The 25,878-nt window shown below is 39.2% G+C and overlaps 1 protein-coding gene across 1 annotated transcript in view; it reads right to left on the bottom strand.

Annotated features, from left to right (window-relative positions):
• LOC124406297 (neuroligin-4, X-linked) overlaps positions 1 to 25,878 on the bottom strand; it is a 191,722-nt gene that overhangs the window by 69,967 nt on the left and 95,877 nt on the right. The window contains exons 3-6 of the mRNA XM_046881667.1: positions 16,680 to 17,033; positions 6,876 to 7,185; positions 6,387 to 6,594; positions 5,552 to 5,806 (exon numbers count right to left, since the gene is read on the bottom strand). Coding sequence (XP_046737623.1) covers positions 5,552 to 5,806; positions 6,387 to 6,594; positions 6,876 to 7,185; positions 16,680 to 17,033 — 1,127 coding nt within the window. The remainder of the gene's footprint in view (positions 1 to 5,551; positions 5,807 to 6,386; positions 6,595 to 6,875; positions 7,186 to 16,679; positions 17,034 to 25,878) is intronic.

Raw genomic sequence — 25,878 nt, forward strand, 5'->3', positions numbered from 1 at the left:
TTTGAAATGAATTATCACAAAATTCCTGTGGGAGTGTTTATTCTGTTTCATTTGAAATCCAATAATACGAATTAAACTGCAGAAAGCATCGAGTGTAAAAAATTAATGATCCTATTAATTAAATTTTAAAACAAATTATTAAATTAAAGCTCACAGATAAAGACAATTCTAACCAAACATCGATCGTTTGCATAAGGATAAAAAAAAATCGGCTGTAGAAGAGAATTTAAAATTTTTAAAATTTTTCTTCAAAATCTTTCAACAATCGATTAATGATAAACGCATAATCGGTAAAAAAAATGACTTTTCGATTAAAATGAAATGATACAGCTTGTCAGGACAGTAGGAATACGTCTTTGGCACGTCGTCGCAAGCACGGCGTCGAGAGGAACTCGTAGATGAATGCATGGGTGATTCCAGTTGTATTCCATGGTTCCGTTGGTACGTATTGTTTCGCGACGTTATTGTTATCCGGCATCGCGAGTCTCGCGAGTAACTTGGCTCTAGGATGTAGTAGGTGCGAGTATATAAGCTGCATGACCGTTACTGCTGCTGGTACATCCCAGGACCATTCAGATACCAAGTTTCAGCGATAATTAAACGGGGCAGAGTGCAGGGGGGGGGGGGAGGGGGTATAGTATACGTAGAGGCACATCCGTATTCGCGGTTCGGCATTAATTAGCTGCTCGTATTCTGTTCCCGAGTCATTCCGTGAGTATCGCCATTCCGCCTCGATTCAGACGCAAAGGGCACAGAGCTCTGAAGGGGATGATAATTATTGCCATCAGCATCGCGTGATAATTTGACGAAGGACGAAAAAAGTGATAAATCGAAAAAAAGAACGGTATATAGACAGGCAAAAATTTTCTCCAAAATCGAATTTTCAAATTTACCATCGATTAAGGGAAAATTTTTACTCGTCTCGAAGCTCTCTGTGACTGTTTACAAACAATTCATGGATTAGAAAGTGTGAAAAAAAAAATCGAGTGAATCGAACTTTTTTCAATAATTGAATTTGAGCTTACGCCGGTACCAGCATAGCATTTCTTAGCTATTTAATTTAATACGGACGAATTGTGACCCAAAAATCGTTTCGCAATCCATCAAAAGGACTGTCAAGTCTGGATAGGAAGAGAGGATCGTCGAATCTATAACGTATTAATCAAAAAAATCGTCTGCAGGGATGATTTTCGCTTCAATAAGCGCCCCTCCCCCCCCCCCCCCCCCTCCCGGATTCTAGCTTCATCATATTCGAATTAGTATATTGAAATTATAAATAGAATACCTATATTCGTATTCGCTTTTGGAAACGATGGGGAAAAACGAAGGGTTGCAAAATCATGAAGAAAAAAAAAAAAAGAAAAAAAAAAAAAAAACACGCACACGCGACAGAAACGCGTGACACACGATATGGGCGAGGCAGCAAAAGTTTCCCGCTTATTTTATTGAATTCCAATAAATACCACGGGTATGCAATAATTTTTCAATAAAGAACCGATAAATTCCTCCAAATGGACACTCTGCAAACACACGTCATTTCCCGGTAAAATTCCGCCCGTCTTTCTGTTCGCCCGCATGCCGAGCTTTCAGCAACGAGTATTATATACGGCTTAGCGCATTGCGGATTGAATGATGCAGATACACCGTTCTGCCATTCAAAGTATTTAATCCATAATATTAGCAAAAGCGAATTATCCGCGCTGAATGCGTCTATAGATCGATATGAAATTTCGTGTACAGGGAATTAATTTATCAATAAAAATACGAAAATAGAAATGAAAAGTGAAATAAAAGAAAAAAAAAAATCTCTCGAAGCTTTTGAAAGCTTTGAATCGAATTTGAAATTTAATTACCATATGAAATCTATTATCCGTTCACCTATATAACGTCAATATTATTTCTGTTCTCTAATATCAGCGTCCAATGATTTTGAGAACAAAAAATCCACGTTTAGAAGTCCGGATTCTCAAACCGCATCGTCAGATCTAAAATTCGTTAACAACGACTGCGGTTTTGGGATGTAAAAAAAAAAAATTCTGTTCGTTCAACGCCGTCTTCATCAGCGATGGGAATATCGAATGTCAAAAAAAAAATAGGGAGCTCAGCTGATGGAGAATATGGCAGGGGTGGGTGAGTCGGGGCTGAACGAGGGTGTGATGAAATTTCCGAAGTTCATTGGGAGCGACGGGAATGTCGAGACTCAAAGAGTAAAAGCGCGTCGTCGTAGTAACCGCGAAGTTATAGTGCTTCGTTCTCTCCATAAATTGATTTCTCCCAGAACCCATCAGTTTCGACCCTCAAGCCCCGAAAATCTCGGAGCAGTAAAGCCCCGTGTTTTTACCTCGGTATAAACCGAAGCCTGTAAACGGAGGTAAACTGGGCGTAAACTAATTCGAATTAAAGACGTTTCGAAAAAGAGCTCAGCATAATCGTATTACAAGCATGTATTGTTGTAAGGAAAATTTCATGATTAAAAAAGTTCCCCCCAAAAAAAAAAGGCCAACAATTATACCCCCAGCTTGTCGGATTAATGAAAAAATTCTCAAAACTATCTTGAAATTCTTTGTACATCGTTCCTTTTTTTCACATTTTCTTATTCTTTCTTTGCTGAAAATTAAGCTTCAGGCAACTTGTGTTGAACAAAGAATCAATTGTGAATAGTGTAATTATTAATATCGTATTTCTACAATTTTTTTTCATAGAATTCTATCATTCTACTCAACCTTTGGTAATTCCTGATGTCAAAGTTTTTTTTTGTAAGAAGGTATTCTGGTCTAGAAATGTAAGAAAATTCATTTTTTTTCTCCATATTTTCAAAGTTAATTAAGACCTTTACGTAATTCGGAAGGGTAAGAAAACAGGGATAGAAAAAAAATTTCTCACGGATCATCGGTATTTTGTGAAAAATTTTTACCTCTCTTTCCGTCCTCCGGACTATTGGGACGTCATGACTAATAAATATTTCCTTTGGATTGTTTGTTTTGAAACACTACAAGAGTAAAAAACCTGTCAACCAGATCGCCACGTTTTTTTCGTACCCCCCACTTCACCATCCTGTAACTTTCTGTATTTTCGATTTTTTTTCTATACTTGAAACGTTAATGAAAGTTTTGTAAAAGAATATATACCAAAAATGTTTTTTATTTCTTTTTTATCTTACTTAAAAAAATTTCTAAAATTTAGGCCGTTGGACCAGAATACCTCTTGCGGGGGAGGGGGGGGGGGGGGGGGGGGGGGGTGGTTATTTCTTCTCACCAGCGTGTCGCGTGTTAGTGTATTTTTAAATAGAAGAATTGGAAGAATCAGTTGATATACGACGATTATTATTATATAGTTGAAAATTTTTGGTGCTTCGAGAGGTATAACTAGTTGCCTTGTTGCCAAGTTCCGTATTATATGTATATACGTTTAGATTAAATGCAGCATCACGGTGTGAAGAGAGAGAGAGAGAGAGAGAGGTAGAGATAGAGAGAGAGAGAGAGAAACTCACAGACAGACAAACACGTGCCAAGTTGAGAGAATAGGTACAGAGGGGCAATTTCGTGATAATATATAGATATGGGGAGCAGCTTTTCCGTACAACATCCCAGAAACGTCTGAAGCAATTTGGGGAAGAGCAATTCCGTGTAATTCCGTCAGTAGAGCAAATTGAATATTGGCCTTGCACGACCTTGCCCATAGCCAGAAAGTCGAACGCCCTGAATATCCGTCCTCCGTCAGTGTCTTTGTCCTAGGTATGCCTAAGTGTCTGCGTGCGTGTGTGTTTGTGTGTGTTTGTGTGTGTGTGTGTGTGTGTGTGTGTGTGAGAGAGAGAGAGAGAGAGAGAGAAAGTGGAGAGTATAGCTGCGCGAAATTTTCGCCCAAGGGCCCCGAATCGCGATCCCGTTTCCCCCTGGCGAAACGGGAATTATTATTCGTCGTCACCTTGCCGAGTCGTTTCTGATCCCTGCCGAAGGACGAAGGGAGGACTTTGGAGGACGAATCGATAGGCTGAGTCGAATCGTTGGGGGTAGCGAGAGCCGCTAAGTGATGGACTTTTGGAGAAATTGTCATCGCTGACTCGGTGACGACTCCTTGTCTTCTTCTACTTCGGCCTCTCTCTCTCTCTCTCTCTTTCTCCTGCGTCTTTTATTCCCATCCGTTTCGCGACCCTCCAGTTTCTTGGAACTCATTTCGAACCCAATTCACTCAGGATTGTTCGCTCAATTTCTACCCGTCGTTACGGCTAGTTTACCAGGACTCACTTCAACGGTAATCCAGGAGCCAAACCGACCTGACGACCGACGACGAAAAGCGAAGCCTTCTGTTCCCGTGATGAGGAAATTAATTGTCACCACTTGCTGCCTCGTGTCGTGTTATTTTCTTCCGAAAATTAAACCGGTTGATCGAAAAACCAGATAAGAAAGGCCCACGGAGAGCATCGTAAAGGGTAAAAATCCAAAAGAGGATCAAGAAACAGAAGACGCTAAACCAACTATATGGTCCATGATAAGATCAACTCTGCTATAATCAGAAGATGAACGTTTTTTTTTACTGATTTTAGCTTTTCAAGTACGATAATGACTTTTTCAAAAACGAGTAACAGTGCGTTAAAAAAATTCGTGCTACATCACCTGATCAAAAGTATAAGGACTCAAAACCAAAAAATTCCGAACATTATATTGTTTTGTAAAGAACGTTGAATGGATTAAAAGTTTACAAATTTGATTTCCAATCAGAGTACAGTCCGACTTCAAACCCTGACACGACTTGCAATTCTTCATCAGTTTTCAATTTCATGCATAATTTAATTGTTCACTTACAGCGTAACCTGATGCCACGGATTAAAAAAAAAACGGTTCAGCCATGGATACCATTGTAGTATTTTGGTCTAACGCACGCTTCGATGGGCCAGATTTATTCCGTCCATCCGTGCGCCATGTTGGATGTACGCAGATCAAGCACCATCGGATGGATAGGGGGTAAAACACTAACCACAATGTCAGAGATAATTTCCACAACACCCAGTTACCTCACAATCGTCCATGGCTCCTCCATTTTCCTCTAACCCCCTCAATTACCCCCCCCCCCCCCCCCAGTGTTTACGTTCAATTATGTATAAATTACGCGCGATCATGTGGGTGGTTAGATTATTATATATGTCCGTTCGGCAAGCTCGTCCTTTAGCCTGGCTGGAAATCAATAGCCCAATTAACCCGCACGAAGCGAGATTTCGGGGTCTAATTCAAAATCGAAAGGGGATGTAATTTTACAAACAATTATGCAACACACACATATGTCCTTGAATCCTGAGAAGTAAGCTCTGAAAACAAGTGCGTCAATTTCAATCCCTCCGAATGTTGGGGGAAAAGAGAAAACAAAATACAAAAAACAGACAAAAAATTAAAAAAAATAACAATTATCATCGGCTGGTCAACACCAGATTTGAAGGGTGGCCAACCCCTCGGTTTTCTGACCCCGAAAACGAGGTTGTCAGTGGATTAAAGCGGGAAATGATAACGTGGCCACCAAAAAACCGATTCTGCGATATATATATATCATATCAACTTACCTGTGGATAGTCTCCGTCCTTCGGTTGATAGTCGAATACGTAGAAGTAGGTCTTCGGCATCGGTTCCTTTTCGTCCTCGGGAACCGGCGCCAGGTGAGGATTGTTCGGCTTCTTCAAGTGCCGCAGGGTGAATAGGTCTCCGGTCTGAACAAGCGGTGCCACAAATTGGGCGTCGCTCAGCGCCTGGACGCAGGCGTCTCTCGTGTTCACGGGATGCTGAACCGTCCTCTCCCAGTCCGTGTACTCGTTAACGACCTTCAGACATGAAAACGAAAAGATTTTCGCTGAAATACACCCCTGAGCTCTCCGTGACGACGATGGTGATCACATTTCAAGAAATTTGACACTCTTTGGATATCCCGAGTGTTTCTGTTTCAGTCTGCATCCGATTTCATCCACGAGGCTGAAGGCTTGTGATTACCTCGTTGAAGTCAAGATTTATCTTCAGACTTGTGAGTGGAATCCACTCGCGTTTAAATAGCTATAGTGAACCGTTACTGAAGTCGGTATGTTTTTGCAATGTTTGAAATGGTCAGTTGATACTTTGCGCTTGGTATTGGAAACCATGCAATGATCCATGGAAAGAAAAATATTTTAGACTTTACATCTGTTGCGGTGAATACCTATATGGACAGCAATTTTTTGAAGTTACGAGTAAATCTACAGTGATTGCGGCAAGATTTACGAAACCAATAGTAAGACTCACAGTTGATACGTCGATTTGACTCCAGAAAAGTGCTGTCCATGTATTTACCATAAAAGATGTAAAATCTACATTAAATTTTTTTCCGTGATGAGCAAGAATGTATTGAAAACTATACAGAGTGACACTCACCGTGTAAAATATCTCGGTCAGGTGATAAGTGTACGCGTTTCTGACGTACGTTCTAATGATGCGATCCCTCTTCTCACCCTCGAAACCCTGTTGGACGTCCTTTTCAGCGAAACTCCAAAGCGCCTCGCTTGTTGTCACACCGAACAGGAGATCGTACTTGCTGTTGCTAGTTATCGGAGCACCGTGTTCAGTCCGCTTTGGCTTTTGCCTACGAGAAGTTGAAATGCAGATTTAAGTTAAGTATGAACGAGCAACACTGTCCCAAAAAAAGATCAGGAGTAGAGGAAAAAAACCGTCCGTAAACTCATCAGGAGTTTTAATCTAGCCAGTGATGACGATCATGAATGGAACAACATTGCGACTGGATGATAAAAATGAGTCTCTCTACAATTTGATAAAAGTTCTTCTGCAGTGTAATAACATTTCTGAAGAATTTTCGAAAAGTTTTTTTTCTCTCCTCTTTCATTCTTATCCCGACTATCCGCTCACCCGAATCCTTGGAACTCGGGGCCCAGGTAGGATAACAGGTCCTTTTGGAAGTCGGGCTTTATAACGACCCCATCTACGCTGGGTCCAAAGGCGCTGAGAAAGGTTGGCGCCTGTATGTCAACCTGCAGGAGTTCGTCGAGACTGGCGTCCCGCAAACAGTCGACGATGAGCTCGTTGTCCTTGGCCAGATTCTCCGGCACCGAGCAGTTGCAAGCTCGCGCCAACCTCAAGGCGTATGAAGCCGGATCCTCGACGACGGCCCAAGACGACAATGCGCTTCCCGAGAGTAGTATGGCTCGCTTAAAGAGTCCTGGAAATAAAATTACAAGAGACGTAAGAACAAAGAGATGTTTTGTGAAAGACATGAGAGGCTGGAAGGAAGCTGAGTAGATATATTCCGTAAGATCATTTGTACCAGAGTTAGATACTTAGAGTGGAATTGACTTTCCACAAAGTGATCTGGAGTCGCTCGATGTCACGGCGGTGGGTTCAAAGGTGGTTTTGAATCGACAGAAGGCGATTGGCCCGAGGAGGTTGTCCCCCATTCGAGGATAATTGTCCTCCAAATACTAAGCCGTATGATTATGGAACCTCTCGGAATAGCTGCGGGTTCGATAATCGAACTTGGTAAATTGCATGTGGCAAAGGACGTAACCGTCAACAGCCATTCACGTCGAACGTTACTGACGTGCAAACCGATTGCGAGTAATCGATCCACCCCTTCCTCGTCGCTATGCGTCTATTATATTGTAGCGTCAGCCTTGATGTCACGTGGTAGTAGCGCCAAACCAGAAAACTGTTTCGTCGTTCCTGAGGCGGGTAAAAAGCAAGGCCGAAGCAAGTCCGGAACTCCGGATGATCTTGGAATTTCATTGTCATTTTTATTGCTACTCAAAGTCCCATTTCGACTTCCCGAGGGTGAGCATGAGATTTGGAAAGAAAAAAATCCGCGTTTTTTTCCCCGCACGTGTCGATCTCCGGCTGAAACTGAGGTAATCAGTCGTGTCTTTACGGACTTTTAACCGGCCGTTAAACTGACCTTTGCCTCGATGGTACAATGAAGACATTTCCAGTCGAGGCTCTCACGGCCCGTGGGATGAGGAGATTTAGGTGATGAGATAGGGTCCTGGGTTGGTACGTGCGGCAAACGAACCGCGCAACGAGACTCAGTGGGTTGGTGTATGATATTTCCTGGAAGGGCGTGCGTCGCGTGTTTGATTAGCCTCCACCACACGATTCCACCTTCCACCTTCTTTAACCTCCTTATCCTCCATCCCTTCGACCCTTTTCGGTTAAGCGCTGAGTTTGCCCTCCTTGCATGTCCAAAATTGAGCCGTCAACCCTTTACACTCGCTTATGTATACTTTGTTACTGAGACGCCGAGTGGCGGACTTGTCACGCTTTTTGGTGTGTGCTTTGCTGAAATCTTCACTCAGCTTTCGGAACCACCCCCTGAAAATTCTCTATGCAAATTCGCCCTTTGTGACGAGACAGGTTTGCAAGCTTTAACGTGACCCCGAATGCGATACGGTTCAGTATGTAGAGATACGTACGTATGTTTTACTCCCATGAATTATTATTGGGACGACGGAATTAAGGTGCTTATGCTTAATAAGCGTCGTACACCTCGAAAATGCGGGGAAGCAAAACTCCTATACCACTCAAGCGATCAGAGTGAAAATTGGGCTATTAATGCCTGATTTTGGCAAAAAGTGGAGCGTCTTTTGACTTTTTAGAAATTGGGAAAAAAATTTTACAGATTGGTTAGCAGCCACAGGAATTGGAAAAATTTTCACAGTTACATCGAATGGATCGATCTATTCGGTATGATGCCACTCGGTGGTGATGAAACACACATTTTGAGCCCAGTCCCATGAGATTTGATGGTGAAATGACGAAATGGCAGCTGATCTGGTTTTCGATTACGAAGAACACCGAAATCTCATTTTGGCGACATTTGTCGGTAATTTTTTACTGACATTACACGCATACATTACCGGCAAGCGCGTAATGTCGGTAACAAATGTCACCAAAATGAGATTTCGGTGTACTTCGTAATCAAAAACCAGATCAGCTGCCATTTCGTCATTTCACCATCAAATCTCATGGAACTGGGCTCAAAATGAGTGTTTCATCACCGCCGAGTGGCATGATACCGGATAGGTCGATCCATTCAGTGCAACTGTAAAAATTTGGCCAATTTCTGTGAGTGGTAACCAATCTGTAAAATTTTTCTCAAAATTTTGAAAAAGTAAATCGTCGCTCCACTTTTTGCCAAAATAAGGCATTAACTGCCCAAGTTTTACTCTGATCGCTTGAGCGGTATAGGATTTTTGCATCCCCGCATTTTCGAGGTGTACAACGTGTCTTTATAAGCACCTTAAAGTTATTCTACGAAGGCTGATCGACGTTTCGCATTCTGGAGTGGACGACGTTTGGTCAACATTTGTACAAAGCTTTGTTCCCGGAAAGAGAAAGTCAAGAACCGAATCCAATTCCAGTCCCTATAAACCTCGAAAAGAAAAGGTCTTTTTATCCAAAATCTGAGAAACGAGGCACACAGCGGTATGATCAATTTGTCTTGGACCGTGCCGTTATGTAGGTTAAACGGTCATTCAGAGGTCTTATGTGCGGATATTCTCCAAGTTGGCGAGGATGACTTGGGGAATGAACAGAGAGTAACGTTGCCCGTTATTTCCTTAATTGGATTATAAACCAGGTCCACAAACCGGTGGTAAAAAGTTTAATTCCCGACTCATTCGCCCTCGCAGTGACCCGGTGCTTCCTTGGAACACGGGGTAAAAGTCAGGCCGAGGTTACGCCGCGGATAACACATTCAAAATCGGCGTACATAGACGGTCGAGAGTTTCGGGATTCTCAACGACCACGAAAGTCACGTTCAAGGCTGAAGCCTCCTTCACCCTCTGCAGTTTCAGAAGCTCGTCCCACCCGCTGTCACCATTTTTTCCGGCAAGTCAAGTAATATTCTTATTCCCTCGTCGTCTCTCTTCCCGGCGCCACGTTCCTATAGCACCTTGTTTTTCCAAGAACTTGCGCGTGTTTCGGGAGGTTCAGTTAACGCTTCCTCAAACCCTCGAGAATTTTTACAAAGCGTCCTCGTCAGTCCAACGGTATGACATATTTATACCTCGAATGGAATTTGCGGACGCTCGGATGAAGACGTAAAGAAAAGAGAACGGCAATATCTGCAACGACGTCCAACCCCTACTCCCCGATCATCCCCCTTTTCTAGTCTGTAATGCCACACCGCACGTGCTTCTCGACATCAAATATCGCCAACGCCATCTGTATCTCGGCAATCCTGATAGAAATGGAAAACGATCTGGAGTAAAAACGGTTCTTGTGCCAAGTAATCAGTCAGCCAAGTCTCTGCTTTTCTCTCTTTTTATTTTCTTTCGGAACGATTAGATCCAAGTGTGGTTAAGTCCTTTGTCTGAATTTATATCGAGGAGAAATAAGCCTCTGTGAAAAAATTTAGAAAATGTTGGTTTATTTAGAGAATACTTTTATACATTTTGTGATCAAACGAACCATTCGGAAAAAATTTTAAACGTTCTCTGTAGGAATCCTTATCGTCGATCAATTTTTTTTTTCTCTCCAGAGTCTCTAGATTTCACCGTTACTCTGACGAAACGTGACTTCCGACGAAGTGAGTCACTGAATCTGTATATTTCTCCGAGACGATTTCATCGAAGAAATTCCTATCTTTTTTCTCGAAACAAAAATTGGGAAAGAAAATAACGAAGGAAAAGTGCGTTCGAAGCATAAAATTTCCGAGTCCATGTTTGAGGGGTGAAAGTGCGTGCGGGCGAGTTTTTCGTCGTCATAGTCACCGTGAGAATCGGAGGGGACAGCAAGAGTATCTTCGCGTTGTGTATAATTCAGAGAATAGAAAGTGAGAAGAAATTGGCACAGGGAGAGAAGGAGAAATAAAGTGCAGCATAAAAATTCATAGGACATTCATGGTGGTTAAATTATACATCCGAAGCGTTATTATTCCGGGGAAAAAATATCAACACTGAATACCGTGGCACGAGTTAGAAACACGCGATTTTGAACAAAGAAAGTCGTTTGGACACGTTCGGCGTTGCCAGTAGAGAGAATTCTGAAATTGAGAGTATTACAACTCGATATACAGTAAAACAGGAAAAGAAAACATAGAATCTCCACCACGGAACCCGAGTAGTCACCAGCTTTTCACGTGACTAAGAGAGTCGCTAAACGCTGTTAAAAATGACATCGCCTTGACAGTTTTTCGAAAACAGCAACCCGGACATTATCGTACCAGAAGTATTAATGCTGGCCGTTCAAAATGTCCCCGGACAAAATATCTCCAATAAAATCTTCAGGATAAAATTCCCGGGACAAAAACCCTCCACCCCCCGGGATAAAATTTCTCCCGTAATATCGAATTAATAATAACCGAAATCACAACACACCACCACCCCTAACGAAAAGGGTAAAGGGTGACTGCGTAGCCCAACGGTTAGAATATTGCCAGGAAGGGGAGGGGGGGGGGGGGGGGGGGGTGGTGTGGTTTAAAGAGGATATTATGGATGGTAACCGAAGTAACGAATGCAAACCTAGTGTTTTTGTATCAAGTGTCCAGGAAGTGTGTGAAGAAGAATTGAGTTAATCAACATGGAGGAACAGAAACAGCAGAGAGAACCGATGATAATTTCATTAGTTGGCAAGGAGAGGGGGGAGGGGGATTTACTCGCAGGTAATTCGGGTCGGGTAAACTTGTCCTTATCAATTACATCAGTCAACTAGACGGGTCTGTTGCTCCCTGATGTTGCTCTCGTTAAGCGAGCATTTCGGGGCGATTTTGTGGGGCAAAACAACGGAGTCGAGACCATCGAACAACTCACCAGGATGTGTATTAAACGCGGCAACCGCAGAGCAAATGACACCAACTGCGGTAATTCGCACACTCTGGCAGCAGACACGTGATCCAGGTGGAAAATTAAACGAACGAACGAACGTCCGACGGATGAGCAAACGAGGGTGCGCAATGGCCGGTCGCGTGATCGGTGCAAATTAGTTTCACGTTTGCGGTGAGCAAAACCGACGCAAGGCAGAAGTCGCGGTTATGCGGTTTTTATCTGCCTGATATCATCGACTTTGTTTTTACACCGTTAAGTAAACGGTGCGAAATTTCACGCAGCTTTAATTAATCCGTCGTTGATTCGGTGTATTTTCTTTTTTCTTTTTCTGTGAAAATTAACCCTGCGTTGATCACGATCGATTTTTTTCCGATCTCATGGATTCTTGGACGAAGAATCCGAATTAGCCGTCAAATAATCTTCGTCAAGGCAGATTTTAATAGAAATCAAATTTGGAATTGAGATAAAAGAAAATATTCTCAACGATTTCTCATCATTGTAAGCCTCAAGCTTTCTGAAGGAAATTATTTTCAAATCTATAGTTTCAACGCTGAGCTAACTTTTGAGTATTGATTTTTAAACGCACAGTACAGTTTACTCCCGATGTACGATTAAAGATGATTAAAATTCGTTCGTTCGCGAGACTTTTATAAAGGATTTTACAAACGGAATTATTCGCAATGAAATCTTTCGACAAGTAGGAGCTGAAAATTTTTCGCCTTTACAAGAATATGCAAAAACGGCAGAGCTCTGTGTTCGAACTAGGTAAATACGAGTCGCGGAAATTTTTTGGCTTGTGCTTTTTTCGACTATGTCAAATTATTTCTATGGGCAATGGACTTCGTGAATTGAAAAAAATTGTAGATTGCGAATTATCGTGAAATTGGAGAAAGCAGAGGGTTGGAAGCAACGGTTGGAAATGAAATCGTTACTTCTTCGCATACGTGAGATCAATAAATAGAGAATTGTATAATAGAGATATCGAATGTCTTTTCTTTGACGATGGAACCGTTGTAGAGTAAGAAAAAAAAAAAAAAAAAAGAAAAAGAAAATAAAAAAGAAAGAAGAAATTTCAACGCCTGAACTGACGGTCGACCTTTTGTCGACGAATGGTTAAATTGGTTTCATGAACCCCTGAAAATCAAGCGGCCTGCAGTAGCCAACGTGACGATTGATCGGATTATACTCAACCGAACGGAGCTTTTTTATTGGCAACGTTTTCTCGACCAGAAATTTCCAACACTTTTTCAATCAGAACGTTCCGCAGTGAAAATATATTCGCAGATATCATAGCGAGGATTCAGTTTATCAAAAACTGTTCTGCAGACTTGAGAGAATGAGAGAGAGAGAGAGAGAGAGAGAGAGAGTAGAAGTTAGAAATTGTATATTTTTTTGTATCTATTAAAAAATTAGTGTTCACTTTTACAAAATGAAACACACAACTCATTGGTCTCATTAATCGCGTCCGTCTCACGTGCGAATAGAGGATAGCAAAAACCTAAAAAAGTGAATACCAGGAAATTTGAAGGAATTCAAAAAAAGGAAAAAAATTTCGTTAAAGTCACGTCGATGCGTCTTCGAGGAAGGCGAGAAAGAGGCTTTTCTTACCCCGTCTTCACCAGGCGTCGAGTGGACAGGAAGCTAATGAAACATGAGGTGGATACGTGGGGCAAACGAGAATCCCGAGAAAGAAAGAAAGAAATGGAGAGAAAGATAGAGAGAGAGAGAAAAGATTGTTCGAGTTTCGCGGGTGGAGTGAAAAAATAGCGAGGCGCTTAATTGCCTATTTTTTGCCACCCGTTGGCCTTTTTACTTTTCTTCTTCCCTTCTCCCCCTCCATTTTCGCCCCTGTTTTGGAGCTCCCCTTCATTCAGGGACGTTTTTATCGGGGACCGTGACCCAATTTGTTGACTCGGTTGCCACGCTCACCCCCGATAAAGATGAAATAAAAATTCCCGCCCCTCGGAGGGCGGCAGAGATTAAGAGGCAACGTATCGGCAATATTAGACCCTCGTTGCAAATACTTAAGCAGTTCTTGATTCTCTTTAAGGGGCTGCCCTATTCGATTTTAACGCCGCAAAAAGGACTTGACAGCCCCATTCAATACACAATTTTTAACAAAAAGATTGTAATAAATTTTCATTCTATGCAACGATAAAGAAATGGCCGAAAAACAACTAAATCGCAGTTTTCGTGCCATTTTTTCATTTCTGCATGAAATAAAAATATATTCGAATCTTTTTGTTCAGAATTGTGTATAGAATGGGACTGTCAAACACTTTTTTGCGCTTAAAACACGCGGACTTTGATATTTGGCGACATGTTCGTGAACGTCGATTAACGATAAAATACTTGACACTACGTTGGTCACACTTTTCAAAAAGATCAAGTAGAGACGAAAGAAAAAAATAAAGACAGATAATAAAAAATGAATATGAAATATATATATATATACATAGACATGTCTATATTACATTATATATATAATGCATTACATAGGTGGTCGTTATGTCCCGTTCCCTCGGGATTTACTGCCGTGACATACATAAATATTATACGTTTCAAACTTCTCTGCTCACCCTTCTCTTGTAACGTACTGACACGGACGAGAAAATTCAGAGAGTAGCAGAAACTCGGATTCGGACAATGTTTACATTTATTTTGTTCCACTTTTCGTTTCTTTTTTTTTTTTTTTTTTTACGTTTGTAATTCTGCTCAGGTTTTGACAATGGCGTGTGGACATATATTCGTATGAGAATACAGAATTTTCATAATATTCAAACGATTCAAGTTGGACGGTGAAACCAAAATTCAAAATTTTCAAGATACTGGTGTTGAAAATTTTTATTTCACGTTATTCGAACCATCTATACGTGTGAGTAAAAAAAGTGTAGCAAGCAGTTTGAATTCAGAAAAATTTATATCAATATCGATGAATTTTTGCAACCCTACTGGAAACACGTGAAAATTCTAGTAAATGTGAATATAAAAATCGAGTCCAACATTCGCTATAGATTTTCTCCCCTCAAAGAAACGAGCCGCGCGATGAAACGGAGAAAGCGATTCGAAGGAGAGGAAAATTCCCTCTCAAATTTCACCGGGATGAAAATGTTTGACAGAACTTTTCCCTACCATTCGTCGTATCTTCAGGAAAATTGAAAACAGCCGCATTCCCGTGTAAACGATTTACAAAATATCTATACATGTAATCTGTGTACAAAAAGAGAGAAAAAAAAAAAACGTTCCGAAAAATGTGTAACGAAAAAAAAAAAAATTAATCACAATATATAAATAAATGAATAATAAAAACAAAACTGATTCGCACAAGGTAAAGAAAATGTGTAAAAGAAATTTTCGAGAAGAAAAAAAAGAAAATAAACAATATCATCTCTGCGTTGAATTATGTAGATTAATTATGCGTCGCTAGTAGGTATTTAATTTATCAAAATTTAACGAAATGAAAAAAAAAAAAAAATCAATATATATACATATATATCTGTTATTATTTTATAGGCGAAATTATGCAGACAGTATCACGGATGGCGTAGTATTAGTTAGTTGATTCGTCGTCGGCAACAATTCGTTAACTAGTGTTAACCCGGTGCGGATTTAGTTAATAAATAGTGCATTATAAAGTTTCGTTAATTATCCGAACCCGTTTTCTGGTAGATGGGACAGTAGAATTTGGACGTGAGGAAAATTTAATCAGGTCAAAATGCACTCAAGTCTAACCAATCTACCTACGCTCTGCCAAACTTACATATCCTGCTTGCATCTCTTTCTCTCTGTTTACTCGTAATAATTACGCAAGTGCAGCGCAGCTATTTCACTTCGAAACTTTCCTACTTCTTCAGGCTTATATAGTTAATACATACATATATATATATATATATATATATATATATGTATATATATGTATATATAGAAATGTACGTATCGCACCGACAAAGTTTCTCGAGACAACTTTTTTAACCGTATAATCTAGAAGGTGCAAATAATTTCTAACCAGTGTATGCGGAATCACAAATTTCCACGTAGTAATTGGATTATTCGAAATCTTCGATCGATTTGACAACTTTGACTCTTTGGTTGTTAAAAAATGTCAACGATCCGACGAAAGTGTGTCTAAAATGATAATCGATAAAATTTTAAGTAGCTTTATTGACTTACTTGCGAGAAAGAAAGAAAAAAAAAATTGTGACAACCGATACGAAAGATTTTATCTTTTTTGATTTTCACAATCGATTCTTGTAAAATTTTTAAGTTTTCGGTTTATACGATTACATTATCACCACGCAAAGCGTTAATCACTATATTTATTAAAGTTGTGCATACCGACTACTATTAAATGTATTACACGTGATTAATGATTACAAGTATTGTAAGGATTACACGAAGATAACACGGACTGCAATGAGATTACACGTATCACAAGAAGATTACGAGGATGACAAAGAGATAAGAAGAATTACAAATTTTCCGGAGACAGTAAAGATTACAAAGATTCTAGTGACGGTGAAGATTAAAGATATCAGCAAAAGACTGTAAAGATTACACGACGATTACACCGATTACAACGAGATTACGAGCGTGACAAATAGACTACAAGAATTACAAATATTAGTAAAAGACTGTAAGGATTACACGGATTTCCATGTGATTACAATGATTACAAAGAGATTACAAAGATGACAAAAGAATACCTCAGATAATCTGAGATCACATGAGATTGCATGACGTGTGTACAACATATTAGAACAATAACCCGTTGCCGCTGGGTGATTTCCGAATTTGAAATGATAAAATTCAAATCCGAATAATTAAAAGCTAAAGATTTTGGCAAATATAATAAATTCCAAAAAAATTGCGAGTCAAGCTCGTTGCGGAGATAAATTACCTGACATAACCATGGGGCTGATGGCGAGAAAGTTGACGCAAGCCGCGCCCGTTCCGTGTCCAACCAAAGTGACGTTGCCAGGATCACCGCCGAAGAGTTCGATGTGTTGCTGGACCCAATGAAGGGCGGCTATCTGGTCCATCAGACCGTAATTCGCCACCCTAGCCTTGAGATGGGGGACGACGTTGGCGTTCAGAAAGCCCAGAACGCCGAGACGGTAATTGATAGTGACCACAACCTGGTCAGCGTAGCTCGCCAAGACGCTACCGTCGTACGGATTGCCGCTACCAAAATCGTAGCCCTCCCCGTGGACGAAAAGGAAGACCGGATGCCGCCTCCCGTTGTCAGTCAGTCCTGAAAACAACCGGAAATGATATAGATCAGTGATAAATAAATCGAATCAGACATTTTCAAGACACACTCAAGCGCAAGTGGGGATTATTTTTATTAAGGGGATTTCGGAATCGAAAGCCAGACACCGCTGCACGGTCGGTAAAACAGATACCGTGATAAAAACTCCGTAAGACTTATTTTTTACCTTAGAAAAGGTATTAAATCGCCAGACTTGGTGGAAAAATCGTGGATATTGAATCAGCCGATTTCAAGATCAGGTATTTGGAAAGACAAGAAAAAAGAGAATTCTTCTCTCCGAAAAGTCGTCCAACTTGTCGTTGCAATAAACAAACGTAAGTTTAGACGGTAAACTCACGTCTTCAATTTTTGTACAATTACTTTTAAATGCTTCGCTAAAAGATGGTAAAAAGCTTCGCATCGAACACTAATTTTTTTTTCGCATAAAAACTTTATTATTACTTATTTCCCGAGAATTCGTAATTCTTCTAATTACACATAGCGAAAATCTTACAGTCAGATAGTAAAATCGTTTCCTGTTTTTTTTTTCTCTCTCTCTCTCTCTCTCTCTCTCTCTTTTCTTTCGAAACATCGATTTTTGTCCAAACGTGAGAAATATTTGATCGCCTACAATTACGGGGGGGAAAAAAAAAACCTCTCTTTTCATTCATATACTAAAACTGGTTCAATTGCTTAGCTTTTTGAAACGATGCAAAAGACGTTTCGCAATATTTACTATCGATTGGAAAATTGCTACTCTTCTACAAACTTGAAACAATCGTTAAGTATTTTCCTCTTTTTTCTCTCTCTCTCTCTCTCTCTCTCTCTCTCTCTCTCTCTCTCTCTCTCTCTTTCTCACCTTGTGTCCATTTCCTTTAAGTACTCAGGAACAATATTTCCGGTTTTATTTTCGAAAGTGATTCCCTCGGGCGAGGCCTTTGTGACGGCGAGCGAGGCTGGACAGCCACGGTGGAAAGATAAGGGGGAAAAGGAAGAGGTGTGGGGGGGAAGGGCGGGGGTAGGTCGACCCCTGGTTCTCCATTGGCATCGTTAAGTTTGAAGTGAGCGGTTGCAGGGTTGAAGAAAAGCCAACTTGACGGAGAAAAAGGAGGCGGATGGAAAAAGAGAGAGCGAGAGAGACCCTTATCGAGACAAAGCCAGCGTGTTGACCGTGTGTCTAGCCTTATAGAAAAGTTTCTGGCTGAGCTTGAAGAGTTCGCCAATTACGCGAGGTTCCTGTATAACGGAGTCGAAAAGAAAAAAGAATCATAACGATAATAACGGAATAAAGGCCAATAAGAGAAGTTCTTTTCATTTCTCATTGATTTGGTTGAGAAAACTTTGGAGTTCGAAAATTTTGGAATTCAAAGTGTGTCGGAATTTGCGATTCTCGTTCATGCGGTAACGAAAATTTAGTCTAATTTGTAAAATCAGGGTCCCAATGCTTTTTGAATCTAAAATTCTACGACTTTTATAAGTATTCCAGTCTGATGATAGAATTTTTGTAGTATCCTCTTTTCAAGAAATATTCTACTGATTAATAACAATTTTATATATAACAGTAAATATCTGACTATCGATTTGTAAACAACAGCTTGAGATTTTTCGTAAGAAAAAAACGAAAGACGGATAATTGTTATTAAGTAATATACATAGAATGTATGTGTAAGTGGTGCGATGGAACAAAATTTTAAGTGCAATTTTTTTGTCTCGAGATCGACAGTAATTTCGAAATTCCTTGACGTTTCCCTGAATTCTCCCTGGAGTGAGAAATTCCCGGAGTTTTCTAGATTTTCCAGTTTTCCTCCGTGCGTATACGAACCGTGAAATTTATTTTTGATATTGCGAAATTGAGGTGAATCGGTGATATCGAGATTGGTGGAATTGAGAAGCTTGCAGGAAGTTAAAAAGTGAGAAGTTGGACAGTCTGACCTTCTATGTATTTCGATTTGGAGTTGTAATTTCATTTTCGCCAAAGGCTTTGTTGTCTGAACATGACGAATCGCAAGCGACCGGGATTAGCAATTGAATTCAAACAATTTAATGTCGTATATTCGGACCATGGAAAGGCAATTTGAAATTTCCGCCTTTCCACTTTCCACGATGTACGATATTTCGAAAGCGTTAATGGAAAATCGTCTGCCCGAGTGTCTCTTACTCGAGTTTTCAATTCCTCTTGTTAACTCATCTCATATTGGAAGTGACGCGTAAAATTGGCGAATACCGAAAACGGTATAATAGAAATGACTTCGCCCGACGAAACGAAAAGTGAGAAGATAATCAGCGTGAAAATTCAATCGCGAGAAGAAAGAAGTCGATCAAACCGCACTCGGTTTCATATTCGCACGCGAAATTTATCCGCAAGGTGATCCCCGCATTTTCAACTTTGTGAAAGTGGTGAGGAAAAAAATCTGTTTAATCTTTAAATGCCAACACAACAAAAAAAAAAGAACCGAATTCTTTCCTCTGCTGAACAGTTTTTCGAAAAACATGATCAAAAAATTAAATTTATAAAACCGAGAATGTGAGGGATTTCTAGTAAAAAAATTTCACGGAATGGCAAAAGGCTTTTGAATGATAAGAGGCAGTCCTCAATTATACGATTGAAATTTCGAGGTTGATATAAAAGCTGCCGTTTATCCAATTGTCGTTTTATGTATTAAAATTAATGAATCAAAGTATAGTTACGTTGCATATACGCGTGTTAACAACGCGCCAGTTGCAAAGCCCTGATAAAAAGAATAAATAAAAGTTAATAAAAACATGAAATATTTATTCTATTCATTCATTAATGATTTCCAATAATCGGAACATCTCTACGGACTTTGTGTAAATAATTGTAAATTGCGGAAAACGATGAGTTAAAAGTGAAAAATAGAATATGTCTTGATAGTTTTGATTTGATTATTTAGTAGATGAATTTCAATTTGAATTTTAAAATTTCTGATGGTATCATTCCTTTCGCGTATTTTGAGTTATTTTGAAAGGAAGGAAATTGATTTTTGTGTCTTTACGTACGCATGATTTGATCACTAGAAGGCACTGAATTTGTCAGAACGAAAGATGGATATTTGGAAATCAAGAATTCAAGATATTCTGAAGTGCAAAAGTGACAATATTCGACAAAGAATAACGATGAATTGAAAAATTATGTGCGAACTCGAAAACGTTGAAACTTCAAATCACAAAAATCAAGACATTGTCAGAAATCTGAGAATACGAACGATTTAAAGATTTCGAACTTCGTATAAGCTCATGTAGCATAAATTCGTCCATAAATAAAGGAACGATGAAAAGTCAGGAGAAAAAACAAAATCGAAATATGGTATACCACAAAAGACTGTAAATTAAACAATTACAAAATATTTTTAAAAAACTGTAGACGAATAGAAATCCTAGAATTCAAGAAAAAAAGCTGCAATTTACAATTTTCGGAATTTGTATCGATTTCATTCTCAGAGACGAAATAAAGGAAAACGGTGGGAAAAAGATCGAGAGGGATAAAGAAAAAAATAACTAAATAACAAAGTGAACAAAAGGTGGCGAGATAAGAAGGGGAGGGGAAATAAATAGGGCGAACAACTTGTCATCCTGGTAAAAGCGACTATCGCAGTTTGTTCGGTAGAAAAACGATGAGTAAAGGGTGAGGAGTGGGGGGTGGGGGGTGGGGTTCGATATTTCGTTCGAGGGCCTCGATGAATGGCTTAGGATGAATAAAAGAGCTGCGGGGATGATTGAATTTCCATATAAGTCGGTAAAAAAATATGAGGCCCAACGGATCGGCGGGAAAGAAGAGCGATATGACGGGGGTCCGGAGAGTGACTGCAGGCGTTAGTTTGAGGGTGTTTCGTAGACCGAAAGCTATGCAAAGCCATCCTGAGGTGAGTAAAGAAAACATGGCTGAAGCCAGCAGCCAGCCTGCTCCCACTTCCGACCCTCTTTTCCCTCCCCCTCTGCCTCCAAGGGTTGGATCGTAGGCTTCGGCTGTTTAAACTTTCATCCCTTAACTTTGAGCTTTCGTTGAAAGTGCGCGCGAAGGACGCCACGTGCTTTTCCACCTGCGAAAGAATTTCTCCAATTTTCCTCCCTCCTCCCTTATTTCGGTCCGACTTTTAAATCATACTATTTTTGCACTCTCGTTATTTTTTAAAAAATTTTCTTTCTACTCTTTTGCATCCCCGACTCGTCGCGATAGCCTCCAGTCTGATGTTCGCGAAAAGTTCGATGCCGCACGAGCCATTCCAAAGTTATTCAATTCCTTTCCGCACTCTTCGACTATCTTTTTGTATTTCTTCTTCTTCTTCTTCTTCTTCTACTTCTTCTCATTTTTTTCCTTACACGATTTTCACAACTTTGTATTATATATAATATAAAGCTCCGCTTTCTTATTCTAACTCGATCGCCTTGACCCATCCACAGCTTGGACATTTTTCTTACAACTTTTTATAAATCGTCTGATTCTGGGAGGTTCGAGTTTAGAAAGTGATTTCATCAGATTTTGGAAACTTTTACTCTTTTCCATGCACTACGGGGGTCAGAAAAATTTAATTCTGCATAAAAATAGTACCGGGAAGATAAAATCGAATAACCCTTTGAGTCGAAATGGTAACGATTCTTACCACCTGTTTGGTAATTCATTTTTTATATATTTAAACAACTTTTCGATATATTTCCTTGCGATTTTTTGCTATTTCTGACAGTATACTAATAGGTTTTCAATACTCGAGAGTAATTATTGCGATACAACGTAACTGATTACAAATCTGAAAAGGAATTTTGAAAATCTAGGATGGTGGATCCAATATGGCGGACGAAAATTTTGAATTTAATCGAATCTGGAGGAATAACTCCGTTCAAGAGTTTTTGGGGTTCGTAATTTCGAATCTGGAACCAGATTTTGAAAGTCAATATGGCGAATCCGATCAGCGACCCGAAAAACTCTACAAAAACTTTTCATCCACACGTTAGATCCGTCATCTTGAATTTTTTAAATCTATATTCAGATTCGTAATCAGTGACCCCAAAAACCGTGGAACACCATGTCGTTGTAACAGCTGCACAATAAAGTTGTGAATCAAAGGGATAAATTAAAATCCTAACTATAAAATTTTCAGACTAATGCTAGTAAAAAATGACGAAAAAATTTCTCTTATTTCTGTCGTTATTGTAAATTTTTGCCGAATGTACGAAAAAAAAAGGCAAATTCGAAATACGATTATAAAACAATAGTAAGTGAAAAAAATCGTCTCCTTAGTATTTTTGTTCATTTGAAACTTATGATATCGAAAAAATGCGAAAAATATTTCAAATCGCATATCTTCAATTCTTTGTATTATACTTGAATCAACGAAAATTTTTCAATTCAACGTTAACTCCGCCATAAATTTCCCAATGAATTCCACAGTATAATTTCCACCCTCCCCTTTTTTCCCACGTTCAATTTTCCCTACTTTTTGTTTATTCACCGATATTTCGCCCCATGCTACGTCAGCCACGTTTTCTCCCGCAAATTTTTTTCACCTCTAGTTTCTTTCTCGCCGCGTTGGTGTCACGGCCGCAGCAGCCACTTGCCCGCAAAATTTTACCTCCAGCGTTACGTCACAGGGTGCGTCATTATTATCAACCTGGCATAGCATCAGAAGCAAAAGCTCTGGCGTTAGGAAATTTGATGTTGTTGTTGTAGTTTTTTTTTTTTTTTTTTTTTTCAGTTTTATCCTGCAGCTTTTTTTCTTCTCTCTTTTTGTTACTATTTATTCATATTTTTCCGGATCAATATTACTTTTTGATACTCTTTCGTTTTGTAATTTTTTCCAAGCTTGACAAGCTCTGCTCTGAAAGCTCCGGTGAATTCGATGCGAACGGAAAAAAGCATAAAGGCTTCAAGGTTTGTCTACAGACTCTGTCTATCCACGGAATTTTATATATATATATATATATATATATATATATATATATATATATATATATATATATATATATATATATATATAATAGAAAAAAAATGAAAAAAAGAATGAAAAAAAATGGCAAATATATATAATAGAAAAAAATAAGAAAAAGAATGAAAAAAAATGGCAAAAAGAATATTGGGGAAAAGTGGCTACTATATATATATATATATATATATAGAGTAGCCACTTTTCCCCAATATTCTTTTTGCCATTTTTTTTCATTCTTTTTCTTCTCTCCATCGCTCCACAAAATTTTCTCTCGTTTTACTGTTTGTTTGTTCTTTATACTCCGCCGTTTCTACTCGCAAAAGCGAGTAATATTTTTCTCTTGTATTTTACGCGTACGTAACAGATGTGCGAGTGAAAAATTCAGGCACCGGTTGAATCGTACCGAAGAAAATGGGTTTTCTGTTCAAATTGCCCGTCAGATATGAAGAGACAATTAGCAGAGTTAATTTTTATCATTTCCGCTGATTATAATTAGCGAAAAGTCACGGAAAAACAAATTTTTTTTTTTTCCAGAGGATTATTGTTCCGGGATGGAAATCTCTGTGAAGTTGAAACAAAGCTTTGAGCTTTTGATACATAGCAAACTTCGCGGGAACTCTAAATCATATTTTGTCAGCTAGTTGAAAGCTAAAAATTCCTCACTAATGTTTCTTTGACAGACAATTAGCCGGTAATGAAACATAGTGGAAATTTTACTTGGAGGCTGAAAATGTGTCTCGAAACGCAAATTTCATTTCGAGTTTTCTAACGGGCCTCCATTTCTCCAGATAATATTTTAGTTACGGTCGGTGTACGAATCTACACTTTGAATCACACATTATTGTGCCGAGCCGAGTGTTATAACAATTAGATAGTATCCGATGATTATTGAAATTAAGTTTTCAAAAATTCAATATGGCGCACAAAAATTTCAATTTTCATCGAATCCGTCGAAAAAATTCTGCGCAGGTGTTTCCGGAGTCGCTGATTGGATACGTGATACTGAATTTTCGAAATCTGATTCCAAATTCGTTATCAGCAACCCGATAAACCCCTGGACGAAGTTTTTGCTCCGGACTCGATCGAATTTGAAATTTTCTCTTCATCATCTTGAATTTTCAAAATCCGATGTCAGATTCATAATCAGCGACCTCAAAAACTCGTAAATTATATAAAACATAATCACGTGAAGAGGGATAGCCTTCTCAAAAATGAAGTCTTCCTTAAATTTCGACGAATATTTTTCCAATCATCTTCTTTCTAACAACAACAATTTACATCATATCGCAATAATTACTCTCGAGTATTAAAAAAGCTCCATTATTATACGCACCGTCAGAAATAGTAAAAAACAGTAACGAAATGTGTTGAAAAGTTATCTAAATATACTAAAAAAAAATCGATGCAAAGTAGGTGCTGAGAATTCTTATGATCACGACTCAAAGGTTTAAGGACTCGGTTGGATTGCGTTAAAAATTCGACTCGAGCCGGATCGGTGATTCCGAATGTCGTAATTTCGTTTTTGTTCCACGTGCTTTGGGACGCGTTTTCCGTCCGCAGGATCCGTATAAAATCTCGAATAACGTTTCGCCCTGTGTATAAATTTTCTCCACACGTACTATGTCTATATACATGTATATGTATATGGATATGTAAATATTACGCCCAAGGGATCACTTCCAATGGTCAACCGTACTCCGAATCCCTTATTGTGTCTTGGTTCGTTTAAATTGCGAACCATACCTCGCTTACAAAGTTCGAATTAAAATTCAAACGGGATATAACGAATCGTCGACGTACCGTGAATCCGCAGAATATTGCCCTCGGAAAATAAATTCTAAAGTTCTTTTCCGTTTTTTTTTTCTATTTTCTTTGTTTTTTTTTTTTGTTTTTGTTTCTGTTTTTCTCTACCCAACTATCTCTGCCGCGGTATGCGACCGTCGCAGCATTCCTCAGGGATGAAATCAACGATTTTTCATTTAAAAAATATCATCGGAAGAATTTTTCTTTCTCTCCTACATCTTATTATTTTCTCCTTGCCATATATATTTAATCACGTCGAAATTTCGTTTTGGTGTTTTTTTTTTTTACTTCTACTTTTTTTTCCCCTTTCCTTTCGTTCGTAAATTGTACCAGAGTTGTGGGAAAAAAAAAAAAAAAAAAAAAAAAAAAAAACGGACGAAACGATCTGTAAATCGATGGATTTCGATTAAGATCGAAACTTTATTTCCGGAGTACGAAGGGTAAAGGAAACCAAAAAAAAAAAAGGAAAAAAACACACACATACACACACGTCGTGCTTAGGAAACTTGAAATATTTTGCAATTTCTTCGTCGACCAGTTCACGACGAGCTTTTACGAAGCTTGCACGTTAGAGCGTCGCTTCGCTCCGAGTTCTTGATGGATATACATATAGTTTTATTTTATGGGGCAACAGTTGTAGGTACGTTGGTTTAATAATAAAAGCTACGTTATCAGGTAATCAAGCTCGGGCAGACTTGAAAGTAGCTGAGCGGGTTTCTATTTTCAGGTTCGAGGCTCACTGATTTGATTTCAAAGCCTGACTTGCAAGTGATTCGTGCTTGCTTTCATGCGCCTAGAGATTCTCTTCAGCTCCGGGATGTGCAGAGGCTGCTTGCACGAAAGTCACAATCCAATTTTCCCACCCCGATGTCTAGGAGTAATAAAGTAACCCGCCAATGCATCGCGACTGGATTTTTCGCCATTGCAGTTTTCCCCTGCGAAAGAAATATATTCGCAATTCTTCTTTTTATATCGACTAGTTTTTTAAATCGTTTCGATTTTCCCGAAATGTTGAGTTTTCAATGATACCAGTGATTTTGGTCTAATTCGACGCGAATTTTCCGAACTTGAAACTGATTAGATTTTGGATTTGATCGCTTCGGTAC

The sequence above is a fragment of the Diprion similis genome, chromosome 5 (genome assembly GCF_021155765.1).
Source record: "Diprion similis isolate iyDipSimi1 chromosome 5, iyDipSimi1.1, whole genome shotgun sequence".
Classification (NCBI taxonomy): Eukaryota; Metazoa; Arthropoda; class Insecta; order Hymenoptera; family Diprionidae; genus Diprion; species Diprion similis.